The following is a 20,703-nucleotide window of genomic DNA, read 5'->3' on the forward strand; positions in this document are numbered from 1 at the left end:
ACCCCGGGCATGAAAGCAGCCGACCACATTGGTGACAGGGCGGGAGGCAGGGGGGTGGTCAGCATCAGAAGGTCGCTAAGCAAACCTCAAACCCCTCGAGGGACGAAAAACAGCGGGTGGGGACCTGCCGCGGTGAAGAGATACTTACAATCCTCTGGCAAAACCTCCTTAAACTGCTCGAAGTAGGAATTTAACCGCACCAAGCTCTCCACGTTGATAACTTCTTGTAAAGACGTGTCGCCAAACCTTCAGAGGTCACAGGGGGACACCGTTAGCTGGCTAATGTCGCTGTCTCTAGCGCCACGGTGACCGCGTTAAAGGTAACGATGTCGATTCTCTCGATCCTTATGGCGCACGTCAAGATTCTAAGCCACGTTCCTCCCCCCAAGCTTAAGGTCATCTCTCCCGTGTTGGTGACAAGTCTGAATACGTTTCATGAGCAGGAACCCTGCGTGACCTGTGACAGGCATGCTTGCGAGACACCCAGGCCCTTGCGCAGCCCCGCCGCGCGGCCCCGGGTCCCCGTCCTCCCACCCCGGAGGCGCCCGGGAGTGGGGCCGGCAGTGGGGCTCTGGCTGGGGAATCAGGACAGGCCCATCTTCAAATCGGAAGTCGCCCTGCTGCTGGATGACCAGACCCGACCAGCTGTTCCTGCTGGATGGAGTGCAGGGCCCCAGCCCTCCCCTCACCACACAGGGAGCCAGGCCCGCGGGGAGTCGGGAGGGAAGCCACCCGTGAGGAAGGCGCAGGTGCTCATCAAACACGCAGCCCTGGAGTCCCAGGCCTGGATGCACGCCCCCTCCACCACTTCCTGCCCAGCGACCTCCGTGCATGGCAGCCTCTTCACAGTCCCAAAGTCATCCCTCGGGGGGCAGGATGCCCTTCTGTGGGTCCACCGCAACCCGACCACCCCTGATGCCCAAAATGCCTTTTTCTCCTCCAGGCACCTGCTCCCTGGGGGTCACCCTGGGACACAGGTGAGCTGGCCTGGTTTAGGAGCAGACAAGCAAGCAGAGCACAGACCCTGCCTCCCGTGTCCCCCGTCCACTGCCATGTCCTCCGCCACCTGGCCCTCTGCTCACTCCAATCTGGCCTGGCCTCAACCCTTTGCAGAAGCCTTTCCAGAAACACCTTTTTCAGAAACCACTCTTGCAGTCAGGAACAGCGGCTGCCAGACGCAGGGGATGTTACCTCCTCCTGGGGCCCCAACACTGCCCGCTCTCCCTCAAGTGGGCACCTCACCTCTGGCCACACCTTCCGGATCTCTGCTTCCTGGGCTGGCGCCCTCAGCCTAAGGCCAGCTCTCCACCTGCCCCCAGCATGACCCCTCTCCCTGTTAGGACCAGCTACTCACCACCCACCTAGAGGCCTGCTCTGTTCCTCTCCTTGTCGCCTCTCACACCTGCCCCGCTGAAGACCATGTCTCGGCTCTCCAGTCTGTCCCTTCCCATCTGCACTGCCCCTGCCTGACCCAGGTCACCGCCTCTGGCCCGGACTCTTCCCGACAACCCCCTCGTCACATCTGGCCCCTCACATCTTTCCAGCACGTGGCCGGCAGATGACCTTCTTCAGATGTGACTCTGATGGTGTCCTGTCCCACTGAAAGGTCTCCGACCGTGTGGGGAGGACCCTACACCTGGGGATCGATGGACACTGACCACTGGGCTCAGAGGCTCGACAGGAATATGGCATGTCTTCCTGGAGACCACATGTCCTTAACAGCAAGAACTTTCAGATATCTTTCAGTTCTAAAACACGTAGATCACATGCATGTAATGACGTGACAGGAAAGGTCTTCACGTACCAACAGAAGGTCATTAGAAGCTACACACACCCAATCCCCTCCTCCTCTCCAACACCTGCACACACTCTTGCACATGTGGGCACACGTGACTCTTCCCTGCTGCCTGGCAGGTGACCCTGGAGGAGTTTACGAGGCACAGGCCTTTAGGACCAAGGTGTGGCTCCATGCCTGCCATCCAGGCCTCTCCGTCCTCACCTCTGCTCACTGCTGCCTGCTACCTGAGCCTCCGGCCCCATGTGGCTTCTCCCCACCTGCCTCTGTTCAGGCTCCTTGGCCTGGGACGCCAGGTCTCTCCTCCACCTCCTCATATAACCAACTCCTACTTACTCTTTAAAACCCACTTCCAGGAAGCCCTCCCAGACCCCCTGAGACCTCACTAGGGCCCCTACTCCCTGCATTCATCTTAATCCTCGCAGCCACCTCTCTCTGCTACCAGCCCAAGTCTCTCGAGGACACGGACCTCGTCTGGTTCATCTTTGTGTTCCAGCACCAAAGACGAGCCCAATATGTGGCTGAACTTAAAGGAAGGAGGGATAACAAAGTCCAGGTGGCCCTCGGAGCCCGAAGAGGACTAAGTACACGCTCTCCAGCAGCTCAGCGACCGACGGATGCAGCCCCTGGCCCACAGAGGTGGCCCGGCACGCACCTTTCGGCCAGTGTCTGCTGCTCGTTGATGCCCACGTTGAAGAGCACGGGCTGTACCCGCAGCAGCATCCCGCTCTGGATCTCCCGGGGCAGGACGTCAAACAGGGGGCCCGGCAGGGGGATCCGCACGTTAAAGCCATCCCTGAAATGCAGAAGAAGAGGAGGGTCAGGCCTGTGACAGGGAGATGCGAGACAGGCGAGCACGGAGAGGAAGGCCCTGCTGGCCTCAGGACGGGACAGCGGCCTGGCCCAGCTCAGAGACCTCCTAGCTGCCGGTCACCGACCTGTACAGGGCTGTGAAATGAGTGTAGCGGGCTGGGATGAGCGTTTCCAGCTGAATGCAACGGAATAAAGCAAAAATGAAACGTGCATCACATGTGATGAACACAGATGAAAACTGCGCTAGTTCTGAGAATCAGAAAAACATTTCTACCGATTTCCTGTGATGACGGGCAGCATGTCGGTTGATGCATTAGAAGTAGCCTGAGTGACTTTGAAGGTCACGTTCCTCAAGTCCATGATCCCAAGACTCATGTCCTCCAGCATGGCCAGCTCCTCCCCTGGAGGCAAGAGAGGGAAAGGGCTGTCAGGCAGAGGGGACCTGCGCTCTCCCCTGGACTCAGCGTGGCCATGAAGGACAGTGATGAGTTCAGGGCGGCAGTGACGAGGCGGTGAGAGTTGGGGGGAGGCTGGCCAAGTGCCTCACTTCTCCGTGCGTAAAGCCCACTACTGAAGTCCTATGGCCACGTTAAAAAGCGCAGCTGGTGCAACCACGCCTTGTAGCTCCCGGCCCTTTCCTGGCGAAGGGAGGGATGGGGGACCTACACGTGGGAACCTCAGAAGGCAAAGCCGGCTCTTTAGGTGTTGTGATCTTTCCGTATTCTTTAGATCTTTTGATATTTCTTCAATGTCTTAGAACTCCAAAGATTAACAGATACTTAAAAAAAATTATCCGTTTTTACCTTCTAAGAAGAAATAAACAGAAAACGAAGGTAAGGAGAAGAGAGCATTTATAAGACAATTTGGAAATACCAACAAATTTTTAAAATACTCCTACTGTGTGACCCAGCAACTTTCCTTCTAATAATTTAGTGGGTGCAGAAATGGGCCACAAGCGGGTGTGTGTGTGTGTGTGCCTGTGTGTAACTATATAGGGCTTTTTTTAGTTGTCACCTATCGGGGTGTTTGGATACATTTTCATCAGTACGTGTTACCGGTGTACCAGAAAACCACTCAGGGAGACGAGAGGGGGCCACACACGGAGGCTCTCCCAAGCCCAGCCCAGGCGGCTCACCGTAGGTGCTCAGCAGGCTCTCAAACTGGGCGAGCAGCCCGATGGTGTAGAGCTGCCGCAAGAAGCCGTCGTCGTGCAGGCAGTTCCTCAGCTTGATGACGAAGCCACAGATCAGCGCCGTCAGCTGCAGGGAACAGACACCGCCTCACCTCGCGCCTGGCCCGCCCCGGTTCCTGCACCCGCGTTGCTCTGCCTGCGGCGGCCCCTCGCCCTCGGGGGCTGGGACCAGAAGTGCAGAGGCCACTGGAGGGCTCGCTTCCAAAGGTCCGTCTGGTTTTGGTTCAGCTTCCGACCCGACCTTGGGGTCACTCCTGGGCCAGAACCTTCTGGAAGCCCAGAATGATTTCCCCACGGTGAAAGGAAAGGCCTCTATGCCCGAAGATCCAGAGCAGCGCCGGCTGGAAAGCGGGGTGCTCACGACGAGGGGCAGGAGCGGAGAACAGGGTGCCCCGTGCACAGCCCCGGCCTCGTGGGGACAGGAGGCCGCACGGAACCCACCAAGCCTCTGCCAGCGTTCACTCTGCTAATCAGATGACTGCACCTGAACACTGGTGATGCTCATTTAAGCTCTTCTCTCCTCTGAAGGGAAATCGAAATCACCGGAATAGAGCTGTGCCTGAGCGGGCCTAATACCTGCTGCTTTATAAACCAGAAAACAGATTGCGCGTCTTCCCTCAATGAACTCCTCTGCAGGGAAGAACAAAGGTGGCACCAGGGCCGGTGTGACCCCAGGCTCCTTGGGGCAGGTTCCCAGGGAGCAGGTGTGAAGCCGGACTGTACTGAACACCTGCGATCCAGCAGCTCCCCTCCCCCTCCCTCCAAGGCCAACACCCAGGCCTCAGGCCACACGGGCAAAGCCACAGGCGGGAGGGCAAAGCGCCACGCTGGTTTCCTCACCGGCAGAGAGGGACAGGTTCACCTACCGTCTGGCAGAAGACCACGTCGCGGCGGTACTGCAGGCTCAGGAAGGTGGCGATGGTGGGCGCGCTGTCCTGCATGAGCAGGAAGACCATCGCCTTCTTGGCCTTGTCGCTCATCATGGCCACGCAGTCCGTGAGGGTGGTCAGCAGGGGGTACAGGGCCTCGCTCCACTCACCTGGCACGAGGGGCGGTCGGCTCAGAAGGTGGCGCTTCGAAGGCCCCCGGCCCCCAGTCCCGCACCGGCCCGGCCACCCCGCCTGCCCCTCCCGCCTCCGCACGGCCCAGAAGTGGCGCCAAGTTCAGCCCCGGTCTCTGCCCTCCTAGCCTGAAGCTTCTCCAGCAAACGCACCATCAGCCCACCTCGGGGACCACCGACACCCCCTCTGGGGACTCTACACACTCACGGCCCCGACTGTTCCTTTCGAGCAAGATGACAGCGAGCTCTGGGAGTCATGACTCAGCAAGAACACACTGTGTCTGCGGAGGCCAGTGCCTCCCGGCACCGCCATCCCTCGCGGGGTACCTGCTGTCTGGTTTCTCTGATCCAGGTGGCGAGGCAGAGCCCCGGGCTTCCGGAGCAAGGCCAACCCAGCCTGGCCGAGCCTTTGCGCCGCGGGCGCAGGCCCCACCCACGACTGCGGAAGGACCCTCCCCGCCTACGCAGCCGCAGCCCTCAGCGTCCCCGCCTCCTGCGCTTTCTTCCCCGCCGCCACCTTCCTGCCAGACTCCCCCTATTCCTGGCTTAGTGGGGTTTTTCTGTTTTTGGAATATAAGGAAACTTTGACCCTGTACCAAAACAACTTTTTAAAAATAGAACCTCAGGGGAGAAAAACAGAGTGAAAGGTATTTTTGGCTTTGGCTCTTCTTGGTCCTTCCTATTTGGAAGACATTTAGACGAGAAAAGACATGCCCCCATCAGTTATATTTTTTTAACAGGCCACCAAGCCCAGAAATAGGCACTGGATCATCACCACTGGGTGCGCCCACCCGGAGCGCGGCGAAGGCAGTGGTGTGCAGCCCGGGCAGGACACCCTCGTAGGATGGGGTGCGTGCGGGTCACAGGATGCCCGTGGCCGTCGCCCCACTCAGGACAGGACCTGGCCTCGTGAGCAGTGCAGCTGCTAGGATGGTCAGCTCCGTCTCAGATAAACAGAATCTTAAAAAGAGAGAAGGGAGCTGTGGTTCTGCTCTCTCAAACTGTGTGCTTCACGCTTTGCTGAGAAACAAATTCAGAGAAATGCCTAAAACCTACAAAAGGACTTCCCTGCACTCAGTGTTTGGTCAACGCAGATTTTCAAGTCTACGTAGCCATTCAAAATTTGGAAATGATCTAAGTGTATATGCAGACACACTGTACGCGGACAAGGATTTCTACCTCTAGTGGAAAAAAGCAGGCTTACATTTAGAAAGTCTACAGCAAAAAGGTCCTGACAAATAAATCACAGTGGAAAAGAACCCTGCATGGAGGAGTGGAAAATGTGAGTCCCAGGCCCCAGCTGCCACTGAGCAGTGGTGGGTGAGCCGTGGGCAGGTCCCCTGACCCCTCAGCCACAGGGGCCCTTCGCGGTGAAACGGGGTGACTGTTGTGGATAATATCCACGTCTTTCTTCCCCTAAAATTCTCAGAGACCATGTTTTTGTTTCTTTGAAGAACTCTGTTGAATCCATGTCAATTATATTCAACAACTGTCAGAAAAGGCCAATGGGCGTTAAGTTTTAATAGCCAAGTAGTTTGGGGAAAGGTAGGCAGTCATTAAGACTACGCTTCACCTCAGAAGTAAATGCTCTTAGAGCAAGTGTTGCCAATTTTACTTTCTGTTCCACTTAACCTGAATATATATATGTAATCACTATGCAGCTCATGATCATTTTAACCTGAAAATGATCAGAATATACAAGTGGTCTTATGTGACTGAGCAAGCCCTCTGCATACAATTTTTTACTCTGCCTACTTCTGTTTAAACAAAATCCACATAAGAATGACTTAGTTTTGCTGCATTAGAGAAAAAACAACAAACCAGACCAAAAAAAAAAAAAAAAAGACACTGAAAAAAACTGTAGAATTGGAAGAATGGTTTAAAAAAAAGCACTCAGGGTCTGTTCCGGAGAAGAGATGTGGCCCTGGGCGGGAGTTGAGCCTGATGTCCGCCTAGAGAAGGGCTCAGCCGTGTCTGGATGGCTCCGGAGTTCAATGAGAGCATCAACCAGCCCTTAAATCAACACCTGTGAGTGCCTCACTCTCTGTTTTCTCACTTAATCCACAGAGAGAGGACTAGTAATAGGGGTAAGGAAAGCCTCAGAAAGGCTAAGTGTCTTCCCAGCCACACAAAAAGAATGGCCACTCGTACACACATCTGACTACGCAGCGAAGAGTCATTGGGGATTAATACATTTTGGGTCAACGCGAGGGGAAACCAAACTTCAGAACTTCCAAACAAAATAAATTTCAGGGACAGTGATGAGATTTCTACCAGAACCTAGTTAAGTACAGGTGTCTGGGACGTTAGGGTTGGTGAAGGGGTTTACTCTGCCTCCTACATCGAGAAAGTCTGGCAATGAACAAAAAACACCAGTGCCTAAGCAGCACCCTTCGTGCTGGAGCCGATGCCCCTTGTGGGGCAAGCTCCCGACCTCACTGCTCACCTGCAACATGCACTGACGGGTGGCCAGTCCAGGACTGTGCTACTTTAGGTAGCTTTGCTTTGTGTATTTTTTTTTTTTCTCATTAATAGGGGAGGGAAAGGAGAAAGTAGGGAGAGAGAGAGAGAGAAAATGGCGTGTTCTAACTCAGACTAAATACAGCTCTGTGGGAAAAGCTAAAGGAACCCCTGGCAGGGGACCTTTTAGTCCATCTGACATCAACTGTGGACAGGCCACCAAAGCTTCTGGAAGTGACAGAGCTCACAGAAGACGAGGAGAGCTGTACAAGCCAGGCTGCCCGAGTGCTGCCCGGGAACCCACTAGACCTCCCCTCGGCTCTACGAACTGCAGGGCTCGCAGAGCCGAGGAAAGCCCCGAGCTGCCTCGGGCCAGGGTCATGAGGCCGCCACCCCCTTTCCCGGCCTTAACTGCTGGGGACGGTCACCGCCACGGGGCTCGGGGGAGACAGCGCAGCGAGAAGGCACCGACCTGTCCTGCAGCTAAGCTGGGGGGACTGGGAGTCCAGAGGCAGGTTTCGGGAAGGAGCCAGGCCCGGGCCAGGGGAGGTGCTGGGGAGGGCCCAGGGAACCGGAGCTGGAGACCTGCTCGTGACCAAACTAACGTTTCTGGGGAGAGAAACTGAGGGGCTGAAAGCAAACTGGGGGGTTATGAGGCGCCCCATCAGATGACCCGCTGATGAGCAAATGGGGATCTGGAGTCACGGCCGTGAGCGGGCCGTGTGGGCGAGAGGATGCTCTGAGAGCTGACGGGAGTAGTGCGGCAAGTCCCGCAATCACAGCTGGCTGCACCCTAGACATAAGGCAGGCGGCCTGCCATGTCATATTTACATGCAGTCAGAGGGCGGGATGCAATCCTCAGGCTGACGGGGTGGCTGCTTTCTGGAGTGTAAGGGGAAAAAAAACCCACAACCTCGTACTTGGGGGTCTCATGCTCCCTCTGGGAAAACCACAAGGCACGTCGAGGAAATTCGATAGGAACTAGAGCAGGGGTCGGCACGTTTTTTCTGTAAAGGACTAGACAGTCGACACTTTAGGCTTTGAAGGCCACAGGGCCTCTGTCACAACTACTGGACTCCGGCACTGCCCCAAAGCAGCCGTGGACAGTACGTGAACGAATGGGCGTGACTTATTTCCAGGAAAACGGTATTTATAGGAGCAGGCGGTGGACGGGATTCGCTCGGAGCAGTGGTTTGCCGACCCCTGAACTAGAGTCACAAACACTGATTTCTACATGCAAATGCAGTCCAAAAGATGCCATTTCTAGCACTAACTCCACCCGAAGCCCACAGCAGTGCCTGACAGGAAGTCCAAGGCCGCAGCCAGGCTCAGAAGAGAGGAGGCTGTGTGATTACCGTGCCACAGCATCTGGACGGCTACCTCTTATCTGCCTCCCCCTCCATGGGACGCTCGCAAGCTCAGGTGAAATCACAGGAAGCGTCACGTACCATCATGTACCTCTCTTAGCCAGGCCACCCACTTCAGGAAGCTTAATGTGCTCGTGGACACTAACTTCTGAAAAGGGTTTAGGACGGGAAAGTGACAAAAACGCATGTGGTAGCCTGCTTCTGGCCACAATACCAGCCCGACCGGCCCCTCGGCAAACCTAAGAAAAGTTGCTACATCCCTCACAATGAGGAAACTCCTAAAATGTTTTCCTAACTCTGGGAGTACAAGGTAACCTTTGACAGTTTAGCTACGAACACGCCCTGAATATTAAGAAGACATCTGCAGAAGCCTTGAACAGAAACCACGTACCTGGGCTGGACTCTTCAGGAGGGGGACTGCAATCTGCACAGAAATGGAGGGTGACACGGATGATTAAGGAGCGGCACACGGTTCAAACACGAGCAACTCAACGCTTAGCGCAACTGCGGCAGCAGCTGGCAGTAAGCCGGCTAAACCGAGCCTCGGAGAAGAGGCCGGGGGCCTGCCTGCCTCTTCCCCAGGAGTCACACGAAGGTGGTCGGGCTGCCTGGAGCTCCCTGCCCGATCCACCGGTGTCAACATGCATGTTGCTGGTACTTCAACATGACACACTCTTCGGGAAGAGCAGGTTAACGTGTCACAATGAGATAAAGCCCCCACGTCCATCCCATTGCATGTGCTGGAGCCCACGCTGGCTCACGACACCTGGAAGCAAACTTGCAGTGAGAGAGACTGACCGGTAAATCGAGCGTGCAGCTCAGAGCCCACCGCCCTGACTGACTCTAGAGCCCGGGCTAAAGGTCGGCTGCTGAGATCCAAAAGGTTAGGGTCCAGTCATGAAACCCATATACCAGACACATGCATGCCAATCTTTACGATGTTTAAGCCAAATACAAAACGTTTATGACTGAGGGAAGTCTGGAATTGGAACATCCCTCCAGGTCCCTCAAAGAATACCAAGTGTAACTCAATTTCACCTACACTGAGTCACATCGGGAAGTACTCGTTTCAAGTTCTCTTCTCCCTTAAAAACTCTAAAATTCCTGGTTAACTGGGTGTGCCACCTTAAACAAACAAGTTTGAAAAGGGATCGTTTGGGCTAAAAGCTTATTTTATTTTAGGTCTAAACTTTTCAGTTCAAAGAACGTTTTAGGATCCTGAAACAGGTGGTTTCAGATCCTCAAGAATAACTGGAACCAGCTGAACGGAGACTTTGACAACCTGGATTGTCCAGAAGGGTGGTGGCAGGGATCTTCTCTCTAATTGTCTTTGGCAATGACTTCTTAAACTGGCCAACGGGACAGAAAATAGAGCAAAATTAAAGGCCTCTGTATGCTGAAGACTTCAGCGTCTTCACTAGAGTGCAAATATCCTGAGACTGCCTGCTTCACACAGAGGGAAACCACCGTGGCGCGTGTGGATGCACAGCGGTGACTGTTCAACATCTGTCTGGCTAAAATCAGAACTACCCCAGGCCTTGGAAAAATACAGACTTCTATCTCCCCATAACCCTTCCTCCAAGATCCCAAGGCTCTATGAGGAGAAGGGTTTAGAAGCCTGTTTTCATGATCTGCAGTGATCCCAAACTGCTGGGCTGGGACCATGCCTGAGAAGGGATCAGGGGTTAAACCCACTGGGTAGACTCGTCTTTCAGTCAAACGGGAGAAAGGGATCTCCTCTTAGATCACAGAGGCCCCTGCGATTTGATGCCCACTGTGGACTGCTCCACACACATGCGGATTTTAGCACACAATCTCAGGGGTACGTGGACCTGGGGTGCAACCCATAGATCTCAGGTTAAGAGAAACCTGGTCCAGGGTTTGAAGGACTCTTCGGGGATGAGGAGAGCAGGAGAGAGTGTGTGGGGGAGGTAATGGAAGTCACCAAATCCTGACAGTTTGCAGACGGGTCACTTGGGTGGAAAACCAGGAGGAGAGGGAGGCTCATGGAGCCTCTGCGGTCCCCGCTGCGGGGGACTGGTCAGTGGGCCCTGCGGAGCCCTGACCCCAGGCGGGGCTGAGGCAGGGCGACTCCTTGATGAAAGATGAAAACCAAGGACCCAGGACAGGGTAGAGAATTGCAATGAAAAGAGAGAACGCCTTTCAAAGAGGCATGGAGTTGTTCACGGGCAGTAAATACGCTGGTGTGAACACAACCCCGCTCATTAGGCCAAAACAAGTGCCCCAGGAACCTGGAAGGGCATCGGGAGTCACGACAGAGCCCAGCTCTGGTCCCTGAGGACAAGAGATTGAGTAAAACAAATGGCTCACAGTCTGGTTTGTCCAGATCCTCCTGATCATGCCGAGGTCTGGACGGCTTCCCGGCTGTGCTCAGATTTTTAAATTAAGGACCATGTGCAGGTAATTTAGAGGCCTGTGGTTTCATAAGTTTCTTTTGAGCGCTGATCAGAGTCAGACTCTCTCAAACGCTTCCTACTCCCATGAGCACAACAGAGCTGATCTGTACGGCACACACAGGTACAAGTCAAGCCCTAAATATCACAAAGAAATGCTCCTTTAAATAACTTTAAAACTGCGCTTAAATTTGTCTATATATTTGAACAATAGGGGACGTGCCTAGAAAAAGAGGACATTTAAGTTATGAATACAACAGTATATCCAGTTAAATGAACTATCTCCTGCATTTAAAAAAATCCAATCAGTAACTTTTTTTAAATATGCAGAAAAATGTTTAAATTGCAAGCAAGACAATATTAAAGAGAAATGAGCAATGAACTTTCAGAAATTTTTTTTAAAGAAACACAATTTACATTAAAAAAAAAAAAAAGACAGCACGAACAAAGACAAAACAGTTCCATGAACCAAACACAGGTTTGGGGAACTGAAAGTCGAACCCCTCACAGATGGCAGAGTGGAGGACGGGGACACCGAGGAAACACAGGCTCAAGTGAGAGCGCACCCTGAGGACAGACTGCAGGCGGACAGGAGGGGGAGGGCGTCTGACAAACCCAAGGAGGATTTACCAAGAGGCTCCGACAGGGGAGCGAAACCCTGCCTTGAATGAAAGCTGCCCGGTTCAGAAATGACAAGTCCCACTGCCAGCGGCCCATCCCTGGCCCAGCTGGGCCTTAACCCGCCCAAAGGGGGGCAAGGAGGCGGCGGCGGCAGCTGGATCTCAGCTGCCTGGCGCACAACCCCACCAGCTCTTCCGGGGAAAGGCCAGAGCTGCAGGGACCAGGGACCCACGGGTTCAGGAGGCACGAGGCCCCCCGCTGTAAGGCGGCAGCGGGGCAGAGCGTCTGGTCATGCCCTGTGTCTCCGCAGGCAGCAGGCTGTTTCTGAAGCGTGCCGCTTCACGCCAGCGTCCCGCCTTCTACCGAGAGCCCCACCTTGGAGGTGGCGCCGAACAGAGGAACCTAACTGGCCCCCCAAGACGTGGGAGCGGGGCCCACCCTCTGACTGGGTTACGAGCAAGGCCCAGGGCAGCAGGCCTCTGCCGGATAAAAGCGCGCCCAGCCAGTGACAACCAGGCTTTCCAGACGAGTCCGCTGGGCCTGCCACCAGCTCTCATCCAGAGAGAGCTGCGCGCCTCACCTTGTCCCTGATGCCGTAAGCAACCTCACGAGAAAGGCATCTACCGTTCGGCCTCCTTCGGGTCCCCAGACTGGCTGACAAACCAGCAAAGTCCAGGAGCCCCACCCTCCCGGACGCGGCAGCGTGAGCCCGCAGGGCCCTGAGGACCGGCCTTCGCCTGCAGGCTCACACGCGGCCCCCCCCCCGCCCCCACTGCTCTGGGTGCCGCGACACCCCCTCTGCTGAGAGGCCTCCCTGCAGTCTGCGTGGCGGGCGTGGAGTTAGAGACACACACAAACACACAGACAGCGCTCGAGGTGGAGGTGGGAAGCGGGGTGCGTACGCACGTGTGGTCGGGTGAGGGCGGCATGCGGCGGGGGGGCGTGGCGAGGGGGGCCCGTCGCAGAGGGGGTCCTCCGGTCGGATCCAGTAGGCCTGGCTGCCCCGGTTACCTTTCCTTCCTGCGCAGCTGCCGGTGCCGGGGAGGCTGTGGTCGCAGCCCTCGGCCTGCAGGCGCTCCCGCTGCAGCAGCTTGTCTGCCCGCTGGATGATGCACTCCAGGCTCTTGTCCACGTTCAGCCACACCTTCTCCTGGCGGACCCAAGGGGCGCGGGGTCAGCTCTCCCAGCAGGAGACACAGGGCAGAAAGCAGGGCCCGCCCCCCGCCCCCGGGCGCCACGCCCACTGAGACCCCCTCAGGATGCAGAGAGGGTGAGACAATTTGGAATCCCCCATTAAGCTGCATCTGCTTTTCCAAAGACAAGTCGATGTCCCGTGGGCGTCAGTTTCAAAGCTTGGGGGACGTCTGTTAGTCGCTGTCCCGGAGGCCACTGTGGGTACAAGGGCCACGGGAGCACCCTCGTCCCCTCCTCCCTCCCCGCAGGCCTCGTACAAACACCGCAGGGGACTGAGGTCTTCTGGATGGAGGCCCGTGGATCGCTCAGCATGGGGGACGGGGGCGGGGGGTCCCTGCAGAAACCCAGGCAGCACTCAGGACGCCAGGGCAGGCCTGGGGGAGCGCGCTGCTGCCGCCGGCAGTCCGGTGCCCCCAGGACGACACCGCCGAAGAACAGTCCCAGCAAATGACAAACACGAGTCCGTGATGTGTCACTCCCTCAAGGGGCAGACCCTGCTCTCAAAGCCCACCCAGCGGAAGCAACATCGTGACGGGATGTCAGGGCGGCGTCTCCCAAATCCTCACCAAGCTGCCCAGCACCTCAGCTCCCACATCTCCAGAAAGACGTGGCCCCGGCAGGGCTGACGGCCAGTGGAGGCCGAGGGGGCAGGGCCCGGGCTGGGCCCGACACCCGCGAGGGAGCGAGGCCTCGCATTTCCCAGGCCGGCTCAGCGGCAGGGTGACGGGCGGGGGCGGCAGGCTCACCCACTCCTCCTCGTGCCAGTCCACCTGCAGGGAAGACCGGCTGTTCCTGCCCGACCACCTGGCCGTGAGGGTGTCCTGGTCGTTCCTCAGCATCACCTGCTCCTCCTCAGTGGAGGTGGGCGAGGCCTTGGAGGCGATGTAGTCGGGCCGGGCCGCGTTCAGCCCGTGGATGGAGGTGGCCAGCAGCTTGCAGTCGCACACGGTGACCAGCTGCCGGGTCTGCAGGGACACACGCACACCCGGCCTCTCTGAGCGCCCAGCCCGCCCCCCTCCGCCCTCCCGCACGGTGCCCACACCCCAAGAGCTGGCAGCCCTCGAGACGGCCGAGGTTTAAGGCTGCCTGCCGCACGACGGGCCCGGCTGAATCTCGGCAAGAACTTCCCACAGAAGCCCGGAGAACGCAAGGAGGACGACAGGGAGGCCAAGAAGCCTCTGACATTCTTGGACCCCGGCCAGCCTCTGAGCCTGACATGGCTGGAGGAGGGGCCCGGGGTGAGCCCAATGCCAGCCTTCACTGGCTTCCCGGGCTGTCCCTCCATCCCAGGGCACAGGCCTCACTTCAGTTTAACCGCTGAAGTCTTATGCGTCACATCTAATACCTGAAGCCCCGGGCAGCGGGATTCCTGGCATAGCACTTGCGGTTCTGGGGAATTCTGCACGCAACAGCAGCTCTGTGGCTCAGAATTTGACGTCTGACAGCGTCACCTTTATTTTATGAGTGGATTTAATCCCCGGCTCTCAGTCTTTTTACTGGGCAAACACATGGGAAGGATACAAGACATTCGGACGGGGAAAAGCAGCTCATCCCAGTGAAGCAGGTGTGTGTGGGGAAGTGTGACCAGAATCTGTGTGTGCACGTGTGTGTGCCTGTGGCCACGTGTGTGTTTGGCGGAGGCACGTACGTTGGGAGAGACACTGAGTCATGTGAAAAAGCATCACCCATCAATTTTTAATCAGGATCAGGTGACAGTTAATTAGAAGCTGGTTTGTGGACTATACATAACCCAGTGAAATTATACTGTTCTTATATTATGTGTGTATAATAATTCAGTTTCTTTTTTCGAACTGTGAGTACAACAGAAATGTGGCCCCAAATGTGCTGGGTAGGCAGTCACTAAGGAAGCAGAGGAACTGTCCCAGCTTCAACAAGACCCCCGTGCGCTCCCTGGAAAGCCAAGTGCACGAAGCCACAGCTGAGGCTCCTGAGCTCCGGGCTCTATTGCTGGTCTGCCCCCATCCAGCTCTGTGACCACGGGCCAGTCACCAAGCCCCGCCCCAGGCCTTTGTGGGAATAGGATCTGAAGTCAGACCTTCAGATCCCAGGTCATCCCAGTGTCACCATTTGTGTGGACAGCTCTAGGCACACATGAGGTGTCCAGGGGTACTCAGAAGCCCAAGGGACCCCCACCCCCCTGCAGCAGGGTAGCCTCTCCTACCTTGTCTGCTAAGATGGCGAGTGTTCTTTCGAGGCCAGTGGCGGACCTGTCCTTGGCCGCCCTCGAGAGCCTCTCTGCGTAGTAACTCACTTGGGTTTTCAGGGTGTTGATCTGGGCAATGATCTCCTTGGCTCTGACAATGTCCTGTGGTATGTAGATGATGGACTGGCAGCTGGACGACGTACTAAAAAGGATGAGAACAGCTTCTAAGGGGTTCTCTTGAATCGGTGGGGATAGTAGCACCTCCCCACCCCTGCCCACCACCAACACGAGGTGAAGCCTCCTGTTACTCGGGGCTGTTTCCTAGGCTGGTCTAGTTGTTGGTGGACAAGAGGAAATCTCAGCAGATCCATTCTGTCTGTACAGTAGAGGCTTGAAATGTTAAAATACAATTAAGCCTTTTATCCATGTTTGCATGTATCTGTATTCTTACTGTGTTTCTACCTGTGTGTACAGATGCCGAACCCAGTAGTTGCCTGGATGCTCACAACCTTGCACCTAAGAACCTCTTCTGTCAGTTTTTAAGCAGTACTTGAGTGGAGACCTGCTGACACCAGAGTGGCTCACACCGCAGTGAAGGGAGACTGCAGTAGGGGCTGGACTTTGCCAAAAGAAACCTGTCTTTTCATTTGGCCAATCAGGACTTCAAACTTTCTGCGCACAGACCCACACCCTCCCTCGTGTGTCTACCCCAGCAAGTCCCCAGAACACTGGGCTTCCATCCTCTCTCCCCTGCTCCGGGACTCCCCTGCTCAATGTTCCATCGGATGAAGGGGGGCATGGAGAACATGCCGAACTGGAGGCCAGGCCTGGATGCCTCACTGGCTTTGAAAACCAGTCCTTCCCTCGTCCCCCACTCCCTGCCACCGAGCAGCGTGTGCATCTTGGGATCTGATGTCAAAGCTACTGTCCGGCACAAACACCAGCCTCTGGGGATCCAACTCCACGTCCCTGGCTTCGTGGGACCTTCTAGATGGGGATAGTAAATTGCATGTCTCTTAGCTAAGATCCCCAATCAACCCAATATTATAAGTTTATTTTTCAGACCACCTGAGGAAGCTGAGGGAAACAGGGAGACGTATAAGGCAGCCATGCTTCATGTAAGGAGGGGCCCTGACTGGTCCCCTCGAAGAGCTGCCCTTTGAGTTCAGGGGAAGAGGGAGGACCGCACCCCCCACTGCTGCCCCTGGAGGTGAGGGTCACACGGTAGGACTGAGCCCTTTCCCTGCTGGGCTCTTTCCAGGGTAACCCGAAGCTGGGTCACCAACAGACCGCCCTGCCCATTCCCCTGATGGACTATGGGGTAAACATGCAAAAACAAAAACCCGAAGCACCCGAGAAAAAACAACACCCCAAGCCCAGACACCACAGTGAAAAACGATGGAGCTGCCAGAAGCCCATGCAGCAGGCTGCGGTCAAGCCTGCACAGCACGAGGTGCGCACGCTGCTCTCCAACCTGCAATCGCTGCTGAATGAATAGCTGCCGTCTGGGGCAGCTGCGTCTCGGGGGCGCTGCCCCGGGTCTCGGGAGCGCTACCCCGGGACGGGCTGTGAAATTTACTCTTCCCACACAGGAAGGACGTGGCGGGAGTGAGAAAGGATGCACTTCAAAGAGCTGCTGTTCACGGATGACCGTGAACACACGAGCGTGGGAGCCCAACCACAGGCCTAAACGGGGGGCAGCCGCAGAGCCTCAGCCACCGGGGAGGGTGTCCTCAGCGTGCAGCACCTCCAGGAGTGTGCGCCCTGCCACGGCCCCTGAGCTGCTCCAGCTCTACGACGGCAGCAGTTCTGAGGGCTATGGGTGCCTCACAAGCCCCAGAGCGGAGCCCCTGTTCTGGGCCGGGGCAAGCGCCCCGGGCGGGTCTGGGGAGGCCTGGAACGGCAGTGGGGACCCCAGGCAGCAGGCATGGTGGCTTCTGGCTGCCATCTCATTGTTGGTGGAAAAAGTCACTTGGTTGTATTAATTGTTGGTTTGCCCTCCAGGGATAAAACTGGCCCTAGTAATACTGTTTTACAAATCTCCATTAACTATTAAATACCATAAAAATGTAAGCTGGCTTCATTCCTACAAGACGTGAAGGGAAACCGAAAACTGAAAAGCGACAGGTTCTTGTAAAAGAAGCCAGGAAGGGACTCCCAGACGCACCAGTGGGTTGACTTGAAATCCCAGCACCTGGGGACCTGCCCGGCCTGGGCTCCTCATATCCTGGAGGAACAAAACTGGGTCTTCGCTTCGAGTGAGCACAGCAATGAACTGCTACCAGATTGGGAGGGTTTGACACAGCAGACCGGAGATGGGCTATTCATTATCACAGAAGATTGCAGTTGGAAGGAGAATTCTGTCTATGAGGCTACAACTAGGAGCCCACGGGGGCACGGAGGGGGAAGCACCTCAGAGGAGGGGACAGTCTCTCCGCACGAGAGCAAGACCCAAACACACACTCTCCACAGACAGAAAACTCACCAACACTCCTCAAAACTGCTAAAGAAAAGAACCAAAACGAAATATTAGCAGCTTGTTAGCAAACGGCAAATGCAAAACAAAAATTGAAAAAACAAGTTCTCTTTCGTCAAAATTCTGGAGATCATTTGTCGAGGCCCCGACTACAGGGACAATTAAACTCAAGAGCCCAGCATGCTCACTGGTGAGAGCAACGTCTGCGCGTGTGCTCGAGCCCCAGGGAGACGTCCCATGCGGGCGAGTAACACCTGCACCGAAAGGAGAGCTCCCCTGGTGCAAACCATTCCTGCAGGTGGTGTTACGACATCAGTAGGACATTAAATAAAAATGTATATATTAGAAAAATGCTGTAGAAGCGCTTAGGGAGTAAGAGGTACCGAAGTTAACATGCCAGACAGGTATCAACACCCCAACCTTCCTGGGACAGGGACAGCCCTCTTGAGCGGCTTTCTCCTCCAGGGCCTCCACGCCAGCCTCAGGTCACACGCTCGCACCTCCACGCGGCCACATGCAATGCTGCGACAGACACGCGGCTGGCTGTGCAGAGCACTGTGGCACAGGAAGCTCGCCTTTGTCCTAATTCCCAGAGAAGCACCACGTCGGTGAATCCTCGGAGGGATCTGGTGGCCTGGCTTGTCTGCCCAGGGAGGAGCCCTTGGTGCGGACGAATCAAGGTCGAGGAGGCTGCCAGGGGCCTCCCAGAGATGCCACCCAGCCCTGCGCTCAGCTCTGACCCGACCCCCCAGCTGCTCTCCGCCAGCCTGCTGGCCCCTTGGCCCACGACCGCTGCACCTGACCTTTCTTCCCAACCCGTGCAGTCCGAGGTCACCTTGCTCAAGCCCTGTCCTGACTCCCGCCCTGGGGCCTGAGGCTCCGGCCAGCGCTAAGCCTCCTCCGACTGCCCCGCGGGTCCTCCTGAGGCTGGCGGGCCTTGGCCTCACCATCCTCAAAGCACTCGGCTCCGGCCCCTCGAGCCCACGTTCCACGCAGACTGCCCCGTCGTGGCCCCAGCTTGTTCCTTCTCTGCAGCCCCACCTTCTTCTCCGGGCCTCGCCGCCCCGTCTCCTCCAGAACCTCGCTCCATCGGTGTCCTCTGCCGTCTCCCCCCACTTGCCTTCATCTCTCCTATCAGCCTGAGCACGGGCTCGTCTCGGTCACCTTCTGCGCGCCTGAGGCCTTCACGCTGCTCTTCCACCTCACGGTCCCAGGAGCCCAGGCCTCGGCCACACGCATAGCATCCACTTCCTACACCCGCACCCCCTGGTCAAGGTAAGCCTGGCGCGTGACGCCACGCCTCGCGGCGTCCAGCTCGACAGCTCGGTTTAGCGCTCTCTCCCGTCCCCTCTGATCCACAGCACACCCTGCACCCTCCGCTCGCCGATTTCCAGCAGGCTCCAAGCGCTGGCGCTGACTTTGCCCCAGGGCCAGGCCCAGACCCGTCAGCTCTGGTCACCTGCGCGCAGCCTGCGCCTGCCCGGCCCCTCCCCTCGGCTCCTGCCCCCAAGGCCCCGCCCCTCACCGCGAGCTCCGCAAGGCCCGCCCCACCCCGCCCACCTCCCAAGTTCCTGCTCAGCCTGGTCAACTCCGCGCAGCCCCTTGAGCCTTTCTGACACTGACGACCTCTCCGGGGCTTCACGCTTTGTGACCTTCGACCGACCGACCAGGGCCTGTAAAAGGCAGCCGAGCCCCAGCGTCCAGGAGGGCCGCCGCCTGGGGCGCTGCTCTCCAGGTGCATTTCCATCCGCTGTCATTTTACAGGGACAGGACCACGGCTCGGGTGCCTCGTCACCCACCCAGCTCAGTCACACACACAGAGCAGCACAGGGCCCGTGAGGCAGCTCCTCCCGCCGCGCAAAAGCAGATCGGATGCTGGATGTTTTCTGTGGTCCCGTTTTGACTTTCTCTTTTTTTAACCTAGGAAGCGTCAGACGGCAGCACAAGGACAACACACACCCTCCAGGAACTTACTGTTTCTTGGTCTCTTCAAATTTGTGCAGCTTTTTGCGGAGACCTCCTGACTTAAAGCCTTGGCAGTGTGCTGCTGGCGCTCCGATGGTGACAATGTCGTAGTTCTGATCTGAATGACAGAAAGCTCTCCTCCATTACTCTGGGCTCAGGCCTGTGGACGAGCCAGCTACAGCGATACGTGCACAACTCTGGGATCCCCCGCCAGCCCACTTCCAAGCAGCCTGTGGTTCCCTCAGTCGCACAGCCCGGGCTGCCCGAGGGCCTCTGGAGCCAAGCACCATCATCTCGGCTACGAGGGTCCTGTCTCAGGGGAGAGTCACACAGGGCAACTACCCAGCGACTCAGCTTGCATCCCTCCTTCAGAAGGATGACCTGTGGGCAATTTTCTGCCACAGCAACACAAAGGGAAGCTGGAGGGAGGGCAAACGAGGGGAAGGGGTCTGAGCTCTCCACAGAGGCCTTCCGGAGGCCCTTGGGCTGTGCCTTTGCCGGGCGCCCAGCAGCAGCACACACAGGGCAGGCTGGGGCAGATGTGGGGCAGCTCAGGGAGAAAAGAAGTGAGATGTGATCGAGCGAGACGGTTACCTGATCCTCCATCGTCCTGAACTCTCATCCTCTGTATGTGTAAGTTTGTGGGAACAAATTCTAACTTTTTATCTGCTTTCAAACTGCTTGCCTTGAACGAGGGACCTGAGGAATGGAATGTGAGAAAATAAAGATGGTCAGCCCGCATCCCCCATTCATGAACGGTGGGTGGAGAAGGGACAGTCTGAGGGTAATGCTAAGGGTATGCAGGTGTGTGTCAGCAGTGGCCTCAGAAACTCTGAGCTGCCCGTGAGCACACTTCCTTCCCAGACGATGGGGGTGGAACATTGAGGGAGAGCAGCTCCCGGCCAGAAGACTGGTTCGGGGTCCTAGGTGGTGAAAGGGGCCTGGTGGATCCACCCTCAGAGGCGCGGGAGCGACGCCGGGCCTTCCCATCGGCAGCTCTCAACCGACAGGTCTGACACAGGGACAGGATTCTGTGCAGCACGATGTCAGCACCACTATAAAAAGCAAGTGGGCCCGTGCCAGGAAGTGCCTGTCCCAACTGTAGAGCCTGCCGGCATCCAAGAGCTAAGAAACTGGTGTGACGGGAGCAACACTTCTCAATTCTGAAAAGTGATGAGAAGG

The 20,703-nt window shown here is 56.7% G+C and overlaps 1 protein-coding gene and 1 long non-coding RNA gene across 4 annotated transcripts in view; one reads left to right on the forward strand and one right to left on the reverse strand.

The window, feature by feature from the left end:
• INPP4A (inositol polyphosphate-4-phosphatase type I A) overlaps nt 1-20,703 on the reverse strand; it is a 73,200-nt gene that overhangs the window by 33,246 nt on the left and 19,251 nt on the right. For all 3 annotated transcript variants that reach the window (XR_009544052.1, XR_009544051.1, XM_060168926.1), the window contains exons 11-21: nt 20,116-20,220; nt 19,531-19,639; nt 15,099-15,282; nt 13,663-13,881; nt 12,734-12,872; nt 9,079-9,111; nt 4,667-4,839; nt 3,744-3,867; nt 2,883-3,009; nt 2,451-2,591; nt 149-246 (exon numbers count right to left, since the gene is read on the reverse strand). Coding sequence is in view for 1 of the 3 variants with exons in the window: in XM_060168926.1 (XP_060024909.1) it covers nt 149-246; nt 2,451-2,591; nt 2,883-3,009; nt 3,744-3,867; nt 4,667-4,839; nt 9,079-9,111; nt 12,734-12,872; nt 13,663-13,881; nt 15,099-15,282; nt 19,531-19,639; nt 20,116-20,220 (1,452 nt within the window). In the remaining 2 variants the exon portion in view is untranslated. The remainder of the gene's footprint in view (nt 1-148; nt 247-2,450; nt 2,592-2,882; nt 3,010-3,743; nt 3,868-4,666; nt 4,840-9,078; nt 9,112-12,733; nt 12,873-13,662; nt 13,882-15,098; nt 15,283-19,530; nt 19,640-20,115; nt 20,221-20,703) is intronic.
• Nucleotides 16,642-20,260, forward strand: LOC132531238 (uncharacterized). Its single transcript, XR_009544053.1, has 2 exons — nt 16,642-18,831; nt 19,481-20,260. It is a non-coding gene; the product is annotated as an uncharacterized LOC132531238 (long non-coding RNA).

Source organism: Lagenorhynchus albirostris, chromosome 13 (genome assembly GCF_949774975.1).
Source record: "Lagenorhynchus albirostris chromosome 13, mLagAlb1.1, whole genome shotgun sequence".
NCBI lineage: Eukaryota > Metazoa > Chordata > Mammalia > Artiodactyla > Delphinidae > Lagenorhynchus > Lagenorhynchus albirostris.